This window comes from Pristiophorus japonicus, chromosome 5, assembly GCF_044704955.1.
Source record: "Pristiophorus japonicus isolate sPriJap1 chromosome 5, sPriJap1.hap1, whole genome shotgun sequence".
Taxonomy (NCBI): Eukaryota; Metazoa; Chordata; class Chondrichthyes; family Pristiophoridae; genus Pristiophorus; species Pristiophorus japonicus.
In genome coordinates this window covers 256,067,785-256,087,535 of record NC_091981.1, presented here as the reverse complement: position 1 = coordinate 256,087,535, position 19,751 = coordinate 256,067,785, and the positions used below count along the sequence as shown (strand labels likewise).

The window sequence follows — 19,751 nt, the reverse complement described above, 5'->3', positions numbered from 1 at the left end:
TTTCTTGACTCGTAGGCCTACCTGATCCAACCACTTTAGTACTTCCTCCAAATTACGGAGATGGGAGTCGGTGTCCCTGCCCGTGATAAGTATGTCGTCTTGAAATACAACCGTCCCCGGGATGGACTTGAGCAGACTCTCCATGTTGCGCTGGAATATGGCAGCTGCCGACCTGATGCCGAATGGGCATCGATTGTACATGAAAAGGCCTCGATGTGTGTTGATGGTGGTAAGTAGCTTGGATTCCTCGGTTAATTTTTGTGTCATATACGCAGATGTGAGGTCTAAGTTTACCTCCAGCCAATGTGGCAAATAAGTCCTCCGCTCTGGGCAGCGGGTACTGGTCCTGTCAGGAGACTCTCTTTATGGTAGATGTGTAGTCCCCAAAGATTCGTACGGATCCATCAGGCTTCATGACTGGGATGATGGGACTTGTCCAGTTGCTAAATTCCACAGGTGATATAATGCCTTCCCGCAGAAGCCTGTCTAGTTCATGTTCAATCTTTTCCCTCATCACATAGGTTACAGCTCTGGTCTTGTGATGGACCGGTCTAGCATCCTGTGTGATGTAGATTTTCACTTTGGCCCCTTTGAAAGTGCCCATACCTGGCTGAAAGAGATGTTCAAATCACTTTATAACTGTTGAGCAGGAGGTCCGTTCCTCTAATGACATGGCATGGACATCATCCCATTTCCAGTTTAGTTTTGCCAGCCAGCTTCTCCCCAGCAGTGCTGGGGGGTCTCCGGGGACAATCCACAGGGGAAGTCGGTTCACTGTCCCTTTGTGTGTGACAGAGAGCATGGCGCTGCCGAGGACTGGTACGATTTCTTTGGTATAGGTCCTTAGTGTGGTGTCGACCCTTGTGAGTTTTGGTCTGTCTCTTTTATGTGACCACAGTTCAAATTGTTGAGCGCCCATGAGAGATTGACTCGCTCCCATATCCAGCTCCATGTTGACAGATATCCCGTTGAGTAGGACCCTCATCATTCTAGGAGGCGTCCTGTTGTCGGAACAGCGGCCATTGATCGTGTTGACCCGCTGTACATCGGTGTCCCGGGTACTGTCCCCACCATCTTCTGGTCCGCTTTCCGACCCATCCGATTCGTATACCAGCTGAGCTGCCGTTTTTTTGCACATGCGGGCCAAATGCCCTGAATATTCACAATTTCTGCAAACAGCCTGCTGAAATCGACATCCCCTTGACGAGTGCCCACCCCTACACCTCCAGCACAGACCTGTTCTATTGTTTAAAGTGTTCCCAAAGAATGAGCTGCGTCTGGCTGATCTCTCTTGAGCTTCTCTCAGTTTGTAGTTGATTGCTTGCATTGTGGGTTGATGAGGTGTGAACGGCCGTTCCTGTGGCCCTTGATGGCTTCTGCCTGCTGTCGAGAGCCTGTTCTCCCGGTTTTGTCTGTGTGTGGGGGTAGCAGCTTGTTTAGTGCTGTGAACTTCTTGTTTTGATATTTCGTTAGTTGTCATACCTGCATTGTAAATCAACCTCGTTTCTTGTTCCCCTACCAAGAATGTCTGTGCAACCAGTGCTGCTGCCTCTAAGGTCAGGTTCTTGGTCTCTATGAGCTTTCGGAATATGCCTGCGTGGCCTATTCCTTCAATGAAAAAGTCTCTCAGCATTTCTCTCCTCAGTTCATCAGAGAACTCACATAAACTAGCCAACCTCCGAAGTTCCACCACGAAGTCGGGTATGCTCTGGCCCACACAGCATCTGTAGTTGTAGAACCTGTGTCTGGCCATGTGTAGGCTGCTCGCTGGCTTCAGGTGGTCTCTTACAGTGTGCTCAATTCTTCAAACGACTTGCTTGCTGGTTTCTCGGGTGCCAACAGATCCTTCATTAAAGCGTAAGTTTTCGAGCCACAGCTGGTCAAGAGTTGGGCTCTTCTCTTGTCTGCCTTATCGTCGCCTAACCAGTCTTTGGTTACAAAGCTTTGCTGGAGCCTTTCTATAAAGTCCTCCCACTTGTCTCCCGCATTGTACTTTACATCTGATCCATTGTTCGCCATTCTGTGGATTCTGTAATCCCGTAACTCGTCACCACTGTAAAATCCTGTCCCCTCAATACAGATTCACATGAAGCATGTAGTGAAGTCAAGGTCACTCTGGACCTGCACCTTTATTTCACAGCTCTGGAATGCTGCACTTGCCTGAGACCTGTCCTTATATACCTGACTCTTGCAAGTGCACCCCTGGTGGTAAGGTATGCTGGTGGTTACAGGTCATATCTTATTACAGTCATGTATAGCATGTTAGGATACAGTTATATATAATAATGTAAGATACATGACAGTATCATGTGCTCAAGTCTCTTGAGTGGAGTTTGAACAGCCCTCTAACTCAGGGAAAAGAACGCTACTACTGAGCCACAGCTGACACCTAGGTTGGGACAGTAGACTAATGAGTGGCACATGGCATTTAACGTGGACTAATGCAAGGTAACGAATTTGGGAAGGGAAATAAATCGTGGGAATATAAAGTGACTGGCTCTAGGCTACAGGATACAACCTTGTATGGTGATCCTCTGGTGGTTTTGTGAACAGCACAATGCATGGGAACAGTAAAGAAAGCTAACCAAATCTTGTTAATATATCATCAGAGGGATGCAGAGCACAAATCCTTGGAGGTGATAATCTGTACCTGTACAAGGCACTGGCACAGTTACCTGGAAAATTGTGTACAAAGCAGACCAAAGTACTACAGCATAGATATCTAGACATTAGAGGCTGTGTAGAAATAGGATACCTATCTCGAGGCATCTGAGCTATAAGGAAACATTGAATAGATTGGGATTGTTTACTCTGGAAAAAAGGCTCAGGGGAGATATTAGTCATGTATTTAAAATTCTGAAGGGAATAGATAAATCAGAACCTGATAATATGTTGAGATTGCTAACAATTCTCAAACTGTGGATTCAGGCTCGAGGTTAGGAGAGGTTTCCCACAGGCAGTTTTGATTTAACTACTTTGCACAGAGGGTGGTGAATCCAGAGAGACAGATAGTGTGGATATTTTTTTTAAGGGGGTTGGATAGATATTTGAGAGAGTGGATGATTGAGTGGTATTAGTTTTTGGGACTGGCTATTTGGATTGCAGAGTTTTATCTAGTCCCATACTTTCCAATGTTGCTCTGAGATACTAAGCTAAATGGCAATTTTAAAATGGCCAAGAATAGGGTGGCAGCTGTTATCATACAATCATGAGCTTAGTCTGATTTTTAGCAAAATCACAATTTATTTGAAGTTGGAATAACACACACCTAAAAAACACCTCTTAAAATAGGATTAAATAATAGGGTATAACATTTGTTTCAAGTTCAGTTGAATTTTTTTCCCCAGCGATTTCTTAACTTATTGCATTACAAAAGGAAATCCCAGCTCCAAAACTTGTCTTCACTTGGTATAGAGCAAATAGCATTCTTATGTGCTAGGATGCCCAGTGTCACTTCCAAGATGCCTTTCATCATTTCCAGCAAAGTGCTGGAAAGCTGACTAAGATTTCTGCAAGGAGATTCTAATTACAGCCTAGTGAACTTCTTCCAAGTATTTTATTACAAAGGAGAGTCTTATGCAACAAGCTGAGCATTTCAAACAGGGGTCAAGAGTGCATTACCATTTACTGTTTCTCAGAAGTGTCCACCCAGGCCCATTTTAGGTTGGGGTCAAGTCCAAGTTGATTTACTGGTACATTCAGATGGGAGTCAAATGAACATCAACCTGAACCAGCGAGAGCACTACAATACATATAGCAAATAACTCCAGAGTACTGTGGAACTCAACGATATGCATTGTTCCGAACAGAAAAATGCCATTTCCATACTTTCTGATGTGAGGTCATATTCAGTCTGAATAACTCTCAAAGGTGAAACAGTGGCTGCTCTAAAACATAATTTCTGCTGCTAAACACACTCGGAAGAGGCCCTGACTGGAGGTATTAACAGATGAAATTCTGCAGGAAAAAGGGATTTAAGGATATGCTGAGAGTGGATGGACTGGCTGGGCCGAGTGGCAGTTACTTTCTAAGCATTTATATGTTCTTGCGATTTTCTAAATAAATCTAGCTCTAATGAGAATTAGTGTGTGCAAGGCAGAGACCTTCTTGTTCCTTAGTAAGGCATGTGATTTGCCTCTCATCAGAGACATTGCTGCATTGAAAATCTGTTTAACTAGGACAAAAAATTTAATTCACAGCATTGAACCTGTGTTTGATATATAGAATGAATGGTGTGGAGAACTGTAGATAAGAAGGCACATTAAGATTAATTTGACCCCTTGGATCTACTGCTACAAATTCATACATTTTGTAACTACATATAATAATCCTGAAACCCAAATTATATTCAGGTCACAAAACAAAATCCAGCTAGCTACCAGCAAGCCAGATGCAAGACACTTTCCACCTTGACCAGAAAATGAGAAATGTTGCAAATAACATTACTATGTCTGCTCTCCTTGACCAATCTTCACGGGTTTATTTCCCCTCTTTCTTGCTCCATCCAATATTTCATGGACTGTTGTGGTGCTTTTCCAACCAGAGATTTCAACACAGAAGGAAAACCATTAGGCCCTTGTCCCTGTACTAGATCACATTAGAACTCTCTACTCCAATTCTATTTCCCAGCTCATTCCCCCAGTCTTTAATATTTTTCCTCTAATTCCTTCTTATATCATAGAATCATACAGTACAGGAGGCCATTCGGCCCATCGTGCCTGTCCCGGCTCTTTGAAAATACTATCCAAGTAGTCCCACTCTCATGTTCTTTCCCCATAGTGCTGCAAATATTTCCCCTTTTTAAAGTTACTATTGAATCTGCTTCCACCACTCTTTCACATGTGTTGTGATTAACCACCACTTGCAGTAATGTTTTCCATATTTGTATGTGAACATTTTTTTGAAACTTCCTTTTTATGCTTCTATTACTAATCTTTCAGTTTCTGTCCCCTTGTTACTGACCAGTGGAAATACTTTTTTCCACTATTTACCCGTCAATCCCTTACACTAATTTTAAACATTTCCATCAGATTTCCCTTTAATCTTTTCTGCTGCAGTGACAACAACCCTAGTTCTTTTTTAAAGTCGCTCAACACATTGTAATGTATTCCCTTTTTGAATTACATTTTCACTGATTAAAGTTTTTATGGTTGGGAAAAGTTAATGTCACAATTAACTAATAATCTTTAAACCATTTATTCCACCAAACATTTTATTGTTGAGTGTTAAAACAGAACAAGGCCGGTGAATATCTAAAAATAAGTGTGTACCATCTACAAGATGCACTGCAGCAACTCGCCAAGGCTTCTTCGGCAGCACCTCCCAAACCCACGACCTCTACCACAAGGGCAGTAGGCACGTGGTAACACTATCACCTCCAAGTTCCCCTCCAAGTCACTCACCAGCCTGATTTGAAAACATAATCGCCATCCCTTCATTGTCACTGGGTCAAAATCCTGAACTCCCTTCATAACACTGTGGGAGTACCTTCACCACACAGACTGCGGCAGTTCAAGAAGGCAGCTCACCACCACCTTCTCAGGGGCAATTAGGGATGGGCAATAAATGCTGGCCTTGCCAGCAAAGCCCACATCCCATGAACGAATAAGAAAAAAAATAGGTTAAGCCAGACATGCTGGTCTCAGCATTTTCCCATGGATTCTCCTTTTTGTCCATCTTTTGTTTCATTACACATATTATGCAAATATACCAAGAAACTAACTTGCTGAAATGACCAAAATATCTCAGAGCAAGTCAGCAATGAAAAGAAGTATAACCAAATACATCCTGACTGATTACTATAGAAAGCATCACACTGAAGTGAGTTAAATAAAAACTCTACCAACACTAAAACATCACATACAATTAGGCTTCAAAAGTGCTGATTCGTTCTGGCTATATCTGCTTTTCTCATTAAGTGAATTCCATATATTGTGGGTGGAATTCTCAGATTCAAACGTGTCAGCATAAAGCAGCGGCATTCATAATAAGGCCTGCGAGGCAGTGAGAGCCCACCTCCTTTCACCTGTGGCCTTCGGCAAACTTGGTGCTTCACATGCCACCAGTCACAGCCTGCCCAGATGCGGGTTGTTGACTGAGCTGTATTTAACACTGTTTCCACTCCTTTTCTTGTTCTACAGCAAGAGAGGACAGGAAATTCTCCCAACTTCCTTCAACAAGTGAGACATCAGTGGTAAATTAGAACAAATTGCACAACACTTTTTTTCCCACTTCCTGTGGAAGTCAATACCTAACCTCCACTCAGGAAACTCTAGTAATCGTCACAGTAATATGATTGAGATCAAGCGTTCGCTATATGAGGAATCATGGACATAAACCCACACTCAATCACTCCATGGTACTGGGTGTAGCATTCCACCAATGCAAGAGTAAGACACTCCATGAGTAAGACATTACTTTGGAGTATGGCCCTCTCCATACTGAGTTTCAAACAACACTGGCATCAAGCTTAAATCTGTAAACAGGTAAGGTGGCGGTCACTAGAAAGTAACTCAAGTTAAAATAAATATGGAGAAATAAAGCTTAAGACAGTGAAGTAACTTCAAGGAGACCAGGAAGAAATGAAACAAAAGAGACGAATTCTGATAAGAATTTTCCATTGTTTTACAATAAAAAATACATTCATACAGAAATATAACAATCTTGCAAAAAACGATTTCAAATAAAACCTTGTAAAAAGATTTCAAATAACAAAATTTTACAAAGAGGTTTGGAGATAAACAGGGCTTTTAAAAAGAAATGTGAAACATCAATAATAAGAACAATTTTAATTGCAAGCCAAGGTCATACGGTTTCATTAAGGCTCCATTATCCACAGAACAGTACAAGTACTGGTCATTGGCAAGTTAATAGAAAAATAGTACATGGCCTAACCTTTTCTTCCAGTGAATTCAACCATATTTTTTTTTAATATATTGCATTAAAAAGCACAAGCTGATTCAAGTTTTTACTTTCTGTCATTGGCATCCTTACTTAGTGGCTTTTTTATGACTAGGTAGAGCATAGCATATACGATCAGAGTTTACAAAATGCCGTAAATTGTCTTCGAAAAGCAGCTGCCTCTATGGTTTTGGCAAATAAAAATGCATAGAAGGGAAGGTGTGTATGTCTCTGCCCTCAAAACCATGTGTTTGTGTAAACATTATATCATCTAACTGCATTCCTGTCCGCCACCATCCCCCAGCCCACACCGAGTCCGACAATTTAATCAGCAGCAGTTCCTGATGTTCAAGGATTTTTTTTTTGTGCGTTTTTAAAATACCCAGATGATTAAAATTCAGTAAGTGACTCTAGTCGGCCTTTGTGACTGTGAAATACAATGGCTTTCTGACCATGTTCGCAACACCAGCAATCGCATTTCACTTATCTGCTGAAATGCATCTCAGGCCATCCATTGATGGCTCAAATTAAGATATTGCACTCTAGACAGCTCAATATCTAATGTGCCGAATCAGCAGGCTAACAAAAGGAAATTAGTGCTAGCAAAGGCCCCAGCGAGCCACTTTATCTGATTCATCCCATGCTAGAGTCTTTCCAATGTCACTGTTAACCATTATAAATCTTCCGTTTTACTACATTAGGGTTATAGTGAAAATGCTTTTTCAGAATTAACAGTGCTTTATAGCCAAGTAATTTGTCATGGTCATCTTTTATGCTTAGAGTACTAGGAATGTGTTACCATTAACAGCACATCAATATATTTTTATAATATAAAAAAACACCTTTAATGGAATTACTATATTCAATAGATCATTTTAATACATTATATTCCGTCAAAATAAAAAAATAAAAGAATATTTAATACTTGGGTAGACAAAAATTGGCATTTAGTACTCAGAAGATTAAAGAAAAGCTTTTTTTTTATTGTTTCCATGTCAAAGACAGAAAGAGGCATAGAGTACAAGATCATGTGATAGGGAGCCTTAATGGAGCCCAAGTCACCCCTCTCTGGTGACCCACATAAGATTGCTACAGTAAGTGTAGCAGGGTCACGTTCATAAGGCACCATTATTTCATGTCAACAGTGCATTAACATTTAGAAACCAGAAATTAGTCCTCAGGCATAAATAAAAAAAGACCAAAATTAGCTGCTTAAGTAAATCAGTTGCTAAGCTATAGTGGTATCCAACCAAAAAGTCCAGGCTTCCTGTACGATATGTAACATTTGCCCAACTAGATCTTTTTTTTTAAACTGCACATAATTGGAATCAAGTTGCAGTCCCCAATTACAAAGAATGAAAAGTGTACAATCCCCAGAATCATGCAACACCTTTCTATTTATTATGAAAGTTATAGTTGTGTTATATCCTTAATACACAGCTTATACAATGGATTACAAATTAGCTTTTTTTGTAGCAAGTGAACAAGGCTACTCGACACATTGCACATTTATCAGCTGCACCAGACACCAAAAGCTCCTCTCACACGGGAAAGGGGTCAGTCTCCTGTCCAGGTTCAGCGCCTTCCTTAAGGCATGGAACAACGAAGACATTTGGCGGTTATCCCATCTCCAGGTTCGTCCCTCTCTCTATTTTCTCTTTCGTTCGCTCTCACACACACTCATCCAGCCCATTTTAAAGCAATCTTACCTCACCACAAGAAAAAATCATTGGTTCCTCATCATACAGTCAACCTAGTCAACGATGTTCTCAGTGCACATGCTCACAGCAGGGGGCGTGACAGCCACTCATAAGGTTAGGTGCCAGTATATGCGCCCAGGAAACAACCCTAGGCACCATGCACCACAGTTGCTATGCTGCGTCTCACACTAACAGTCTCTGAGAACACCCCGACAAGAAGGGTCCTAGAGGCTACTGGGTAGGGTGCAAAATGGCATGCTTTGGCTGGAGCATACGTTCCTCCTCGTGTGGCAGTTCAATTGTGAAGCTGAATCGCCAACCGACTTTTACTGTGGGACACTTTCAGATGTGTCTCTTCATGTGAAGGGCCAAGTGGTCAGACCTGGAGAAACACCTGGGGTGGGAAAACAAGGAGAAAAATTAGCAAAAAACAGAATTACATTTGGTAAGCACAGAATTTCAAATGTTGAAATTATATATATATTTTAAGTGTGCTAGTGACTAAAACGGAATTGGAATCAAACTGAATGGATGTAAACTGTAGCAGATGTTCTTACGGGAACTAAGCGTGTTGCTTCAAGAATATCAACTTAGATTAGTGTAAACTGAAATTAGCTCAAGTCACATAACTTTGGTAAGGGTTGCAAAAACGGAACATGCATAAGAACATAATAAATAGGAGCAGGAGTAGGCCATTTGGCCCCTCCAGCCTGTTCTGCCATTCAATAAGATCATGGTTAATCTGATCTTGGCCTCAACTCCACTGCTCCCCATAACCCTTGACTCCCTTATTGTTCAAAAATCTGTCTATCTCCACCTTAAATATATCCAATGACCCAGCCTCCACAGCTCTCTGGGGCAGAGAATTCCACAGATTCACGACCCTCAGAGAAGACATTCCTCCTCATTTCCATTTTAAATGAGTGACCCCTTAGTTCTAGGATTCCCCCATGAGGGGAAACATCCGCTCTAGTTCGCATTTACTAGTTTCTAATTTTCCTCCATGGGCACCCAATCAATATACTTAAAAAGCCCAATGTAGCTCTTTCGTAGGAGTGAGCCTTTGGCGCAGTGGTAGCATTCCCGCCCCTGGGCCAGAAAGTGCATGGTTCAAGCCAATTCCAGTCAGTCCCGACGCGTGGTGTCGGAGCTCCGGCTTAAATTCTGGGTTGACATCCAGTGGGATACTCACGGGGTGTGGATGTGGGTGTGGGTGGCCCCCCCTCCATCATATGGGTTATGGGAGCCCGTAAAACCCTCCCACCGTTTAGGACTGACCACCCTATTGGCTGGCATAAAGATGGTTATGGGATGGAAGGAGCGCCAACAAGGCGAGTCAGACTGCTAATTGGCGTGCGGATCCTTCCAATACTTCACACTGTTCCCCAAAGGGAGAAGATGCAAAAAGACCCATCGACGGGACAAATATAGTACAGGAGCAATCTATATTGTAACACTGCTTCTGGTTCAAATTCAGAATTTGTTGGGGAGTGGGCAGGGAAGTGGAGCTGAGTCCATGATCGGATCAGCCATGATCGTGTTAAATGGCAGAACAGGCTCGAGGGGCCATATGGCCTACTCCTGCTCCTATTTATTATGTTCTTATGTTCAGCAAATAATGGCTCCATTCATAGAACCATGAATTTTTTAATTAGTTTAACATAAAAGAACTAATGTAATGAAGATGTATATGAAAGACATCAGTAGCAATGCACAATGGATCATATTCAAGAGGTTGCAGGAGGCTGTTTGCCACTCAAATAGGCCCGGCCCCAATGGGAGATGTGCCTTACAATGGTCAAGCGTTGCCCCTCAGTGGGGACAAACAAAAACGGTTGCTGCTTGATTCACCCCATGTTAAGCTCTTTTTTGGTCAAACAGGAGGTTGCAGCCTCAACGGCTACTGTAATCCTGGCTAAAAGAGGCTACCTGGGTATTGAGGAAAAATAGTGCCGCCATATTACACATTGGTATGGGCTGGCATTGTGCACATTCAAAGCCATTTGGTTGAAGAATAAAGAGAGAATTGACCACAAGGCATTAAATCATTCTTTTTGCTACAAGACTGCCTCACATTTCTCTCCATTCATTACCGTGGTATTTTCTTTGTTCCTAATCAAATTAGTCCAAACTCACGTATATAGGCCTTCAAAGTCACCAAGACCCGCTTTGGCTTTTAAAGAATCATGGGTCAATATGGTCAAGTATTATTGTGCTCAACGACACTGTTTACCCACAATCCTTAAGAATAACAATAGATTAGACCTAAACATGCGAGCAAAGAGTGCTCTGGTCACGAAAGTCAGAATATTAAATAGATAAACACATTTTACCACTCATTTGTCAAGATTCTCATTAGTTTTAAATAAATGCAATATTTACCAGTAATGGGACTTAAAATTATGTTGTCATTAAAAAAAATACAAAAACTTGAAACTTATCTGTCTTCCAATTTCAATGTTTTGTTCATCTAAGTGTATAGCAGCATGATTTGAAAAGTGGCTGACACTGCTGCAACAATGTTACCTCTGACATTTGCAAATTGTAATTTGTAATGATGCTGAGACAATTGTGAGTGAAGAAGAATAGGCTTTGCCTGGGAATACATTTTGTACAATGGCTCTTCTGTACATTTGTGTCAGTTTTTTTTATTGTGTTGATTGGCAAGAAAACTAGCAATTTGTTTCCAGGTTTTTTTTATACTGTCTATTCTCCCCACTTCTCCACCCCCCCCCCCCTCAACTTTAAGGACCTTTTGTGCAATGCAGCCTTTCCTTCTATCCCCGCTCTTATGAAGCACCCCCAGTCTCCATATCAACACTTCTCCTAAGAGAACTCAATGCACAGGGAATCACATGGACAAATGTGACTGACGCCCCTCGCTGTGTGGCACCGAGTATTGAATCCCCGTTGAGCTATGAAATGCAACAAAATTAGCCATGAAAAGACAGGGTTGAATGAGCATACTTTCTTTGATGAGTTACAATATCTCCATACCTGTCACAATGAGAGCATTTAAACGGTTTTGCCCCAGTGTGTTTCCTGAAGTGCCTCGTAAGCTCATCACTTCGTGCAAATCGCCATTCGCAGCCTTCCCACGAACACCTGTAAGGCTTTTCACCTGTGGAGATAAAATAAGGGCATGTTATGCCGCAGAATGCTATTTGAACCTGCGCAATGAGGAACAGCACCATTTACAGCATCAAACAGAAGCAATCTTTTCAAAACACAAATCCTACTGGCATTTTGAAATGCACACCCCTCCGCTGTTTGAATCTATGTATTTGATTAATAGGATACCTTGCCATTTGACAAAGCACAAGAGATGCAAAGTCTCAAATACCAGCCAGCTGAAATCCAGCGCGTTTTGAAATTTGTTATCTGGGAGGTTTTCCGGCAATTAGCTGGGCAATAATTACCAAATTCTCATTGCAAGTTGTAGGCTGAGAAAGAGAGAGAGAGAGAGAGAGAGAAATGGGAAGAGAGAGAGAGAGAGAGAGAGAGAGAGATGGGAAGAAAGAGAGAGAGACACACACACACATGCAGAGAGACAGAGACAGACAGACAGAGCCAAGAAGTAAAAGGTTGCTGGGTTTACTGATTCAGATCTCCTTGTCATGCAAATAACCTTGTTGGCTGCACTTGTACTTTATGATACTCTATAAATCACAGAAACATTTGATTGACACAATATTTGCCATTTCACCTTTTACTTCAAGAATGCAAGCACAGGGAATCACATAAAAATGCTATTCATATTTAAGGCCAGACACACAAGCTATTCACAGAATATTAATAAGCATGCCCAGTTTATGATTCTAGCAACATAGCAAACCACTGGCAGCAACAAAACTAGTGACTGCTTTGCTTTCTCATACTGTTAAACAGAGGGTGGTTCAGAGAGCCCAGAGAAGCAAGTAGATGCCTGTATTTTATTTAATAAACTATGCAATAACATTGTTTCAAAAGCTGGTAATTACACTACATATTAAGAATGAAACATTAATTAAACCCATTTCCAAGGAAAGAAATTACATGAAAAGAAAAATCAATCAGCCCAGAGCCATTGGGACTGCGTGCAGTACTGTTGTAATTGGCTTGGCATTGCAATCTTAACTATCATCAGCTAAAACTTCCTACCGCCAAGTTTCCTGAGAAATCAAGAGTACAGCATTTAAGATCTGTCATAATAGTTTCAAAAGCTTGGCCTTTTTAGTCCCAATATATGCCTGCTCCTGGGCGGATCTCACTGAAACCAGAACTCAGCCCTTTCCCTTCGAATCTTGGGAAACTGCCCTCAACATTGCTGCATCCTTCTGTATGGATTGTCTCAGTTTTGGTTTACATTAACTTCAATGGATAAGTAGCAGCTTTCAGGCAGTTGTATCTGTATGACTCATTCCTGCACTTATGTTGTACATTTACGATGTGAATAAGGTTTTCTTTTCAAGTAAGGCTCTCGCCCCCTGTGCCTGCTGAACTGCTGGAATCACAGCTAGTGGGACTCAGTATGCAAAATCCACAATTTATGCTCTCGGGCAGGTTAACCTTAAAAATGAATTTTGCCCAGTCGGACACTGGATAATGGGCAGAGTTTGGGGCAGGACTTCGAATATTTGACTGTAACAGCATGCATATAAATGAACAGAGGCAAATTATACACAGCTTTCTGTGTACACCCGTGTTAGCCAGATCTTAAGAATATGCATCACTAATGTTATTTTGGGGGGAGGGGAATTGTTCATGTGCAGGGAGAAAAACATTAAACAATCTGTTTCTGGTAGCAGAATCTGATAACATAAATTGACTTAAGCTTTATTCATACCACACACACATCTTATTCTGCAAGATTTCTCTCCCCATTCAAAACATACTCTTTTACAGTTGATTTTTTTTAAAAAATGGGCCAGTCCTAAACCAGATGGATGGTCACCCTAATCCACTAATGACAGGGAGCATCAGGGGTATGGATTACCAAATCAGAGCTGCAATAAATTTGGTGGTAGAGTGATTGCTTCATCCACCCTTCCACCCCCCACCTTCCCCCCAAAAAATTCTAATCCTTTTAAGTACGTTCTTCGGAGGAAAAGTTAAAAATTTACACTAGGCTGATTTGCAGCACACGCTGTCACAAATGGTTTGAAATCTGGCCCGATTGTTAGGGTGAAATGCAGCTCTGACATTTTTTGGCTGTCTGGCAAATACGCTTCAGATGTTTACCTAAACTCCCCTCCCCTTTTCTTTAGATCCCATGCTGCCATGCTTTCTCATTCTGCAGGGAGGCAGGGCTTTCGACCGAGTGCTCCCTCAGCTCACGATCTATGACTATGGCAAGTGAACTGGCAAGGCACAACAGCCCACGCATTCGCTGTGTCTAGTGCAACTGCTGCCAGAGAACAGCGCTTTTTACACAACAAGTCTCAGAAACAATGAGATTGTTGGTTTATGAGTAGACCTGAGCACAATCAAATCATTTGCCCCTTCCATGAATGGCTGAAAGGAGGAGCGGTGACAGTTGTTTTATTCCCCCTCACCCACCAACCAAAAGACTCTGACTGAAGAGAGGTGCCATCAAACTGCTTGACATTCTCCCTAGAAAGAGGATTGCCAAGTCTGAATGTCAGTGGAGGCTGGAATTCAGATGTGGGTCCTTTAGTTGACAGTCCAGCACTTCAATAGTACGCCTACTGGACTGTTGATTCTTGCCATTTAAACGCACATGCATACCAACACAATATCAAATCAAGATTTGATCATGTTAAAGAAGCCTCTACATTGCTCTGAATGGGATAGGGTCCAATAGGCTGAGATTTAATTTTGTGCTTATAGCAAAACTGCCCAAAGGATCAAATGGAATCCCTAATCACAAAATCATCGTTTACCTCTAACCAGGAGACAAACTGCTGCTCAGATACAGCACTCACTCACATTTTAACATTTTACAGCATTTAAATTTAAAAATCAGAAGAATCGTAGAATCATACAGCATAGGAGGCCATTCGGCCCATCATGCCAGGGCTGCTTCTTTGAAAGAGCTATCCAAATAATTCCACTCCCCTGCTCGTTCCACATAGGCTTGTAAATATTTCATAAACTATAAAGTGAACATTCTTAGCAACACTGAACTGCTTACGCATCAGGCCTTAAATATAAATAGCATTTTAACGCAAGCCACTGTGCTTGCACTCCTGAAGTAAAAGATGAAATGGCAAATTTTAAAATGGAAAGACTACCTCAATGGCTGCATTCCTATGCATGCTTATGCATTCATTTACTAACCTGTGTGAGTACGCTGATGTGCTTTTAGATGTGAACTTTTGGTGTAAACTTTTCGACATCCATTGAAATTACACCGATGGATCCTTCTCTTCCCATCAGGTGACGCTTCTCCATTGACAGGACTAGATTTTTCCAATGGTTTCGTAGCATTTCCACCACGATTTTTAGCTGGTGTATTCAGCTCGGGAATGTTTGCTTGCAGGTTGTTCCACAGCTGCAGAGAAGATTCCTTGGTTAGCTCTGGAGACGAGGGTGGAGTGGAAAGAACCGGGGAGTTTACATTTCCAGAGTTTACCAGGACAGTATTTAAGGGGTTTGAGGTATAGTTTACCGTAGGTGAAAGTTCCTCTGAACTATCCAAGGACTCACTGCTCACATCAGAGCTCATGCTGTTAGTCTCCAGGTTCTGACTTTCCTGGGTCTCCTCTTCCAATAAGCTTGCATTCTTCTTGTCAGCTTCTTCCTTGTCCCCACAGACCATAATGATTTTGCTCAAGAGGTCATCCTGTCCGTCAAATCTAAAATCAGATGCCGAGACGTAAGGCTCACTTTGAAGGTACCGCTCCAACTCCAGGCAAGTCTGTGAGAAAGAAACATACGAAGGTTACTAAAAGGGTCATGGTTTCTCAAAGGACCTTCCCTAGGGCTTTGTTGTCAATTTTGGCACCATGGCCATAGCCATCGGATTACCTGCGACTGTTCTCATGGCAATTTTATGTACATAATAATTTTAACAAGGTGCATTTGTGTAGCACCTTCAACATAATAAAATGTTCCAAGGCACTTAAAACCATTCTATATATTTAGATTATATATAGCTTTTAAAAAAGCACATGTCAATTTCCATTGTTTACAGCAGTAACAATAACCTATTCAGATCCAATGCATAATTTGCAATTGAGCTATTTACAGCTACACTGGGGATTCTAACTATCAATTTAAATTATTGCGCCAAAAGGCATGGGGGAAGTACATCTTTGTGGCATCTATCTTGTCACGAAGAAGAATCTCCTGTTCTTTCAATATATATGTATGTCTTATTTTTTAAAGAATTTTTCATCATGTTATCCTGATCCAATGCAAATGACTGCAGATCAAACATTTTTTGGGGGATAAAAAACTGAGCCAGCTTTCTGCTGCCTGGTATAACTGACAACAGAAAGCCATATTTAGTAAGGCTAACATGCAGACTGAACTGGATTCAAAAGACAGGCATGCTAGTGAGGCTAACAGAGAACCACAGCTTCCTGTATGTGTGGAGATATGACCTATCAGCAATTTCAAAGAATTTCAAGCTCAGTGCAAGGAGTGGATCTCGCCAGTCAAACCGAGAATCCTTGGCCTGATTCACCTTCATTGTGTGTTGAGTAAAATGTCAATTAGAAAAGAAAAAAATTGTAGGAAAGTGCAGCTCAACAGGATGCAGGAGAGGAAATTACTCTGGAATGCTCTTGGGAAGTCCCATAGTGCAGAGTGCAAAACATTTTTTTTCTCTCTCCCTTGGTATCTTTGGCCAACAACACTATGAGGGAAAGCTATGTGAGTCATCATGCTATTTCTTCAGCCCAGAGGATACTTCCTTTACGTTTCTACCATCTGCACATGAGTTCCTCTCCTTCAAAAAAAAAACTATAGGGCCAGGATGGTGTGAGCAACATATCCTCTTTTTTTCTCATTCGCTTGTACCACAACTTGCTTGGCTCAGCATTTAGCAACCGTACACACAAGAGCGAATGAATCAATACAGGAAGCTCTTAAATGAAAAAAAAATCAAATAAACAGAAGATATGTTTTGCATTTGTAATTTTGCCTTCCAATAGTGAGACTGCAGATGGAAACTATCACCTAGTGTACTCTTAATCAAACATTGCTGGATTCCAATTATTTGATCATTCAATTTTTACCATTACATTCTCATTTTGCTGTTTATGTGGCTTAATTCAAATTACTAGAGAATTAATTGTTTTGTACAACAACTTTCAATTACTATGAGTACAATGTATCTCAATGTGATAAATATATTTTTTTTATTTGAACTGGGTTTATTTTGCTATTATGGTAATTTATGTTCCTCATTTAGTATTTCACAATACTTGATCCGATAGTGATTAGGGCATAAACTGCCATTACATCTACAGAGTAAGAAAGTTAATTTTTTTAAAAATCAGGAACAGTCGACGGTAAAGTAGCTGAAATTAGATTTATTTTCAGAAAGCACACTTCCACTGACTGACACACGAGAAGTCGTGTTCAACGTTCCTATCTCCTCCTCCAAACCTTCCAGTAAACACATTAGCAAGACCGAACTGCAAGTTGTTGTAGTAAAATTGCCTCTCAAGGCTAAGCGAGGACGAGTTTGGCTTTCTGCCCAATCTCAAATGCCTGAAGGAAACTACTTGGATCAATTTCAATCACGTACTGAATGTTTTGAGCTTCTTTTGAAGAACAGGGGGGAAAAACGCATGCAATTATACAACGCTGGGGCTTTAAACAAACTGTTTGCATGCATTTCAATGCTGTACAAACCGTCCCTGGTCCTCGACACAGACCATGAGCATTTGAACTGGGTTTATCTTTTGCTCTTCTTATGCTAATGTGTGTTATCTCGAGGGAAACATTATTGCAAGCTACTTCAAACAACATTCCTTTCAATTACGTTTGTAAATAAGAACAAAACCACCAAGACATGTCTGGCAAGTCTGCTGATTAAAAAAATCTTAAAGTATAAACCGGCATCAAATGCACAAATTGCCAATCGCTTGTTCAGCACAGCTCTAACTTCTGTTTGGAAGGCTCGGCGGCTTGACAATAGCCAATACAGTTCTAAAGTTTTTTATACTTGGCAATTTGACAGTTGTTGCAACTGGCAAATTTGAGTCAGAGGACTGGAGTTTGCTCCAAGTACTCTAGTACATATTTGCTTCCCGCACAACAGTGCAGCCAAATCCTCCCCCCCCCCCCAGTTCAACAGTACGTTACATGCAAAAAACAAATAAGGTTGAGTATTAAAGAGTGTGAAGTGGGCTCACTTCAATTTCCTCCAAAAACGAATCGGCACCAACGCATGTTATTGTGCACAACACAAACAAGCAGCCCTTCCTTCAAAATAACTAGAATATTCACCTGCTGCCAGTATTCTTCAAGTGATGCCAGACCTGAAAAGTAGCCAGTATCGTGCACAATCTGAAGCTCTTGGAAAATGCTGCATCTCGGTAGAACATCCATACTGCCTGGCTATGGCTGTACTTGTAATTATAGAATTATGTCAAAAAAAAACACAAAAAAAAAGAAAGCGAAAAAAGTATTGCTTTTGCTCACCAAAAATTTTGCTCAGCAAACCAAAAAAAAAAGGTGCAATTTGCACAAGAGAGAGAGAGAGAGAGAGGTGCCAGAAGGTATCCCGGGCGAGCCGTCAGTCAAGAGCCCCCTGTGCAGAATGAGCAGGAAGAGATGGAGTGAGAGGCCCCCCTTCTCTCTCACTCACTCATATACATGTACACACCGTCAGCGCTGCGCCGCTTCACTTCCCTATTGAGAGCGGAGCCCAGCGGAGCCCAGACAGCCTGCCCCACGTGACCCAGCCTCTTTCCCCCCTCGCCCGCCGCAAGCCCCGCCCCCTCCCCGCTCCGTCACACAGCCAATCACGCCGCCCCCCCTCACTCCCCGCCCCATCCATGATGTCATGGACGCCCAATGGCGAGGCCCGACGCACGCCGCCGCGCACGGCGGGCTACCCCCGGCTGCCGAATGTCACGGCGCCTCTCATTGGCTGTCCCTCCCCCTCGCTGCCGCCTGATTGGTGGCAGCCGGGCCCGGCTATTTTTAGCAGGGTATATAAGGCGAGCGCCTCCCCCACCACCAGCAGCAGGAGCAGCTCGGCAGAGCACTCAGTTGCGCGGTGTGGCAGGATGGTCGCGCTGTAAGCTGCTGGATGGGCGAGCGAAACTTGCGAGTGCCCCAAAGCGCTCTCCACATTTTGAAAATATACAACAGCCTTGTTTTGGTGCCCGCTCTGGCGGTTCCTTTTAACCATCTCACTGCTGGCTTCCCCTTTGAATTTGTTTTTCAAACTTTTTTTTTTCCCAAACACTAATCTCAAGAATCAGAAGTGAATGGCAAATTCCTTTTTTGAATCGGAAATTAATTTGCGTTTAGAAGTCGGTGTCTTTTTTTTAAAGTCTAGGTCATTGATGTACCACCACAAAAAGGAAGGGACCCAGCACTGAGCCCTGCGGAACCCCATTGGAAACATCCTTGCGGTCACAAAAATACCATCAACCATTACCTTTTGCTTCCTGCCTGATATGATCATTCATGAGTCCAAAATGGAATAGCACTTGCTATGTTGTCAATATTTGGTACAATTCATCATCATAGGTAGTCTCTCGTATTGAGGATGACTTACTTCCACGCCAAAAAGCGATGAGTTCACAAGTGTTTCAATGAAGGACCTAATATTCCAGGTCCCGAACTACATAGTGAAGGGTGGAAGATGCCTGGATGTGGATTTTTTTTAACGTGTGGTTGTTGTTGCACACCGATCACCACATGGGCTTGACAGAGCTGGGTCTTGGTCCAGTGGCAAGGATTAACCAAGGTGACTGCAGACCAGCTCTGCTGCACTTTGTGATCACTGCAGCTACTGTTTTACGAGAACAAAATAAAGTGAAACTGATCAAGTATATGTGTTTTGGCATAGGGGGGGGTGGGTTGAAAGTGTTAATTCTGTGAAGTTTTAGCACATAAATACTACAAAAAGATTCATTTAGATTACAATTTGGGAATCTTCATCAAGAGAAATATTGATCCAGTTTTTTTCTGTTTTTGAAAAGCATTAAGCAAATTCTGTTGCAAAACCATTATTGTGACTAA

The 19,751-nt window shown here is 41.9% G+C and overlaps 1 protein-coding gene across 1 annotated transcript; it reads right to left on the bottom strand.

Annotated features, from left to right (window-relative positions):
- Positions 1-7,862: 7,862 nt before the first annotated feature.
- On the bottom strand, positions 7,863-18,428 carry klf6a (Kruppel like factor 6a). Its single transcript, XM_070881564.1, has 4 exons — positions 18,003-18,428; positions 14,880-15,459; positions 11,598-11,721; positions 7,863-8,994 (listed from the first exon to the last, which is right to left on the bottom strand). The coding sequence occupies exons 1-4, from the start codon at positions 18,102-18,104 to the stop codon at positions 8,943-8,945; spliced, it is 858 nt and encodes a 285-aa protein (XP_070737665.1). The 5' UTR covers positions 18,105-18,428; the 3' UTR covers positions 7,863-8,942.
- Between the last annotated feature and the right edge of the window lie 1,323 nt (positions 18,429-19,751).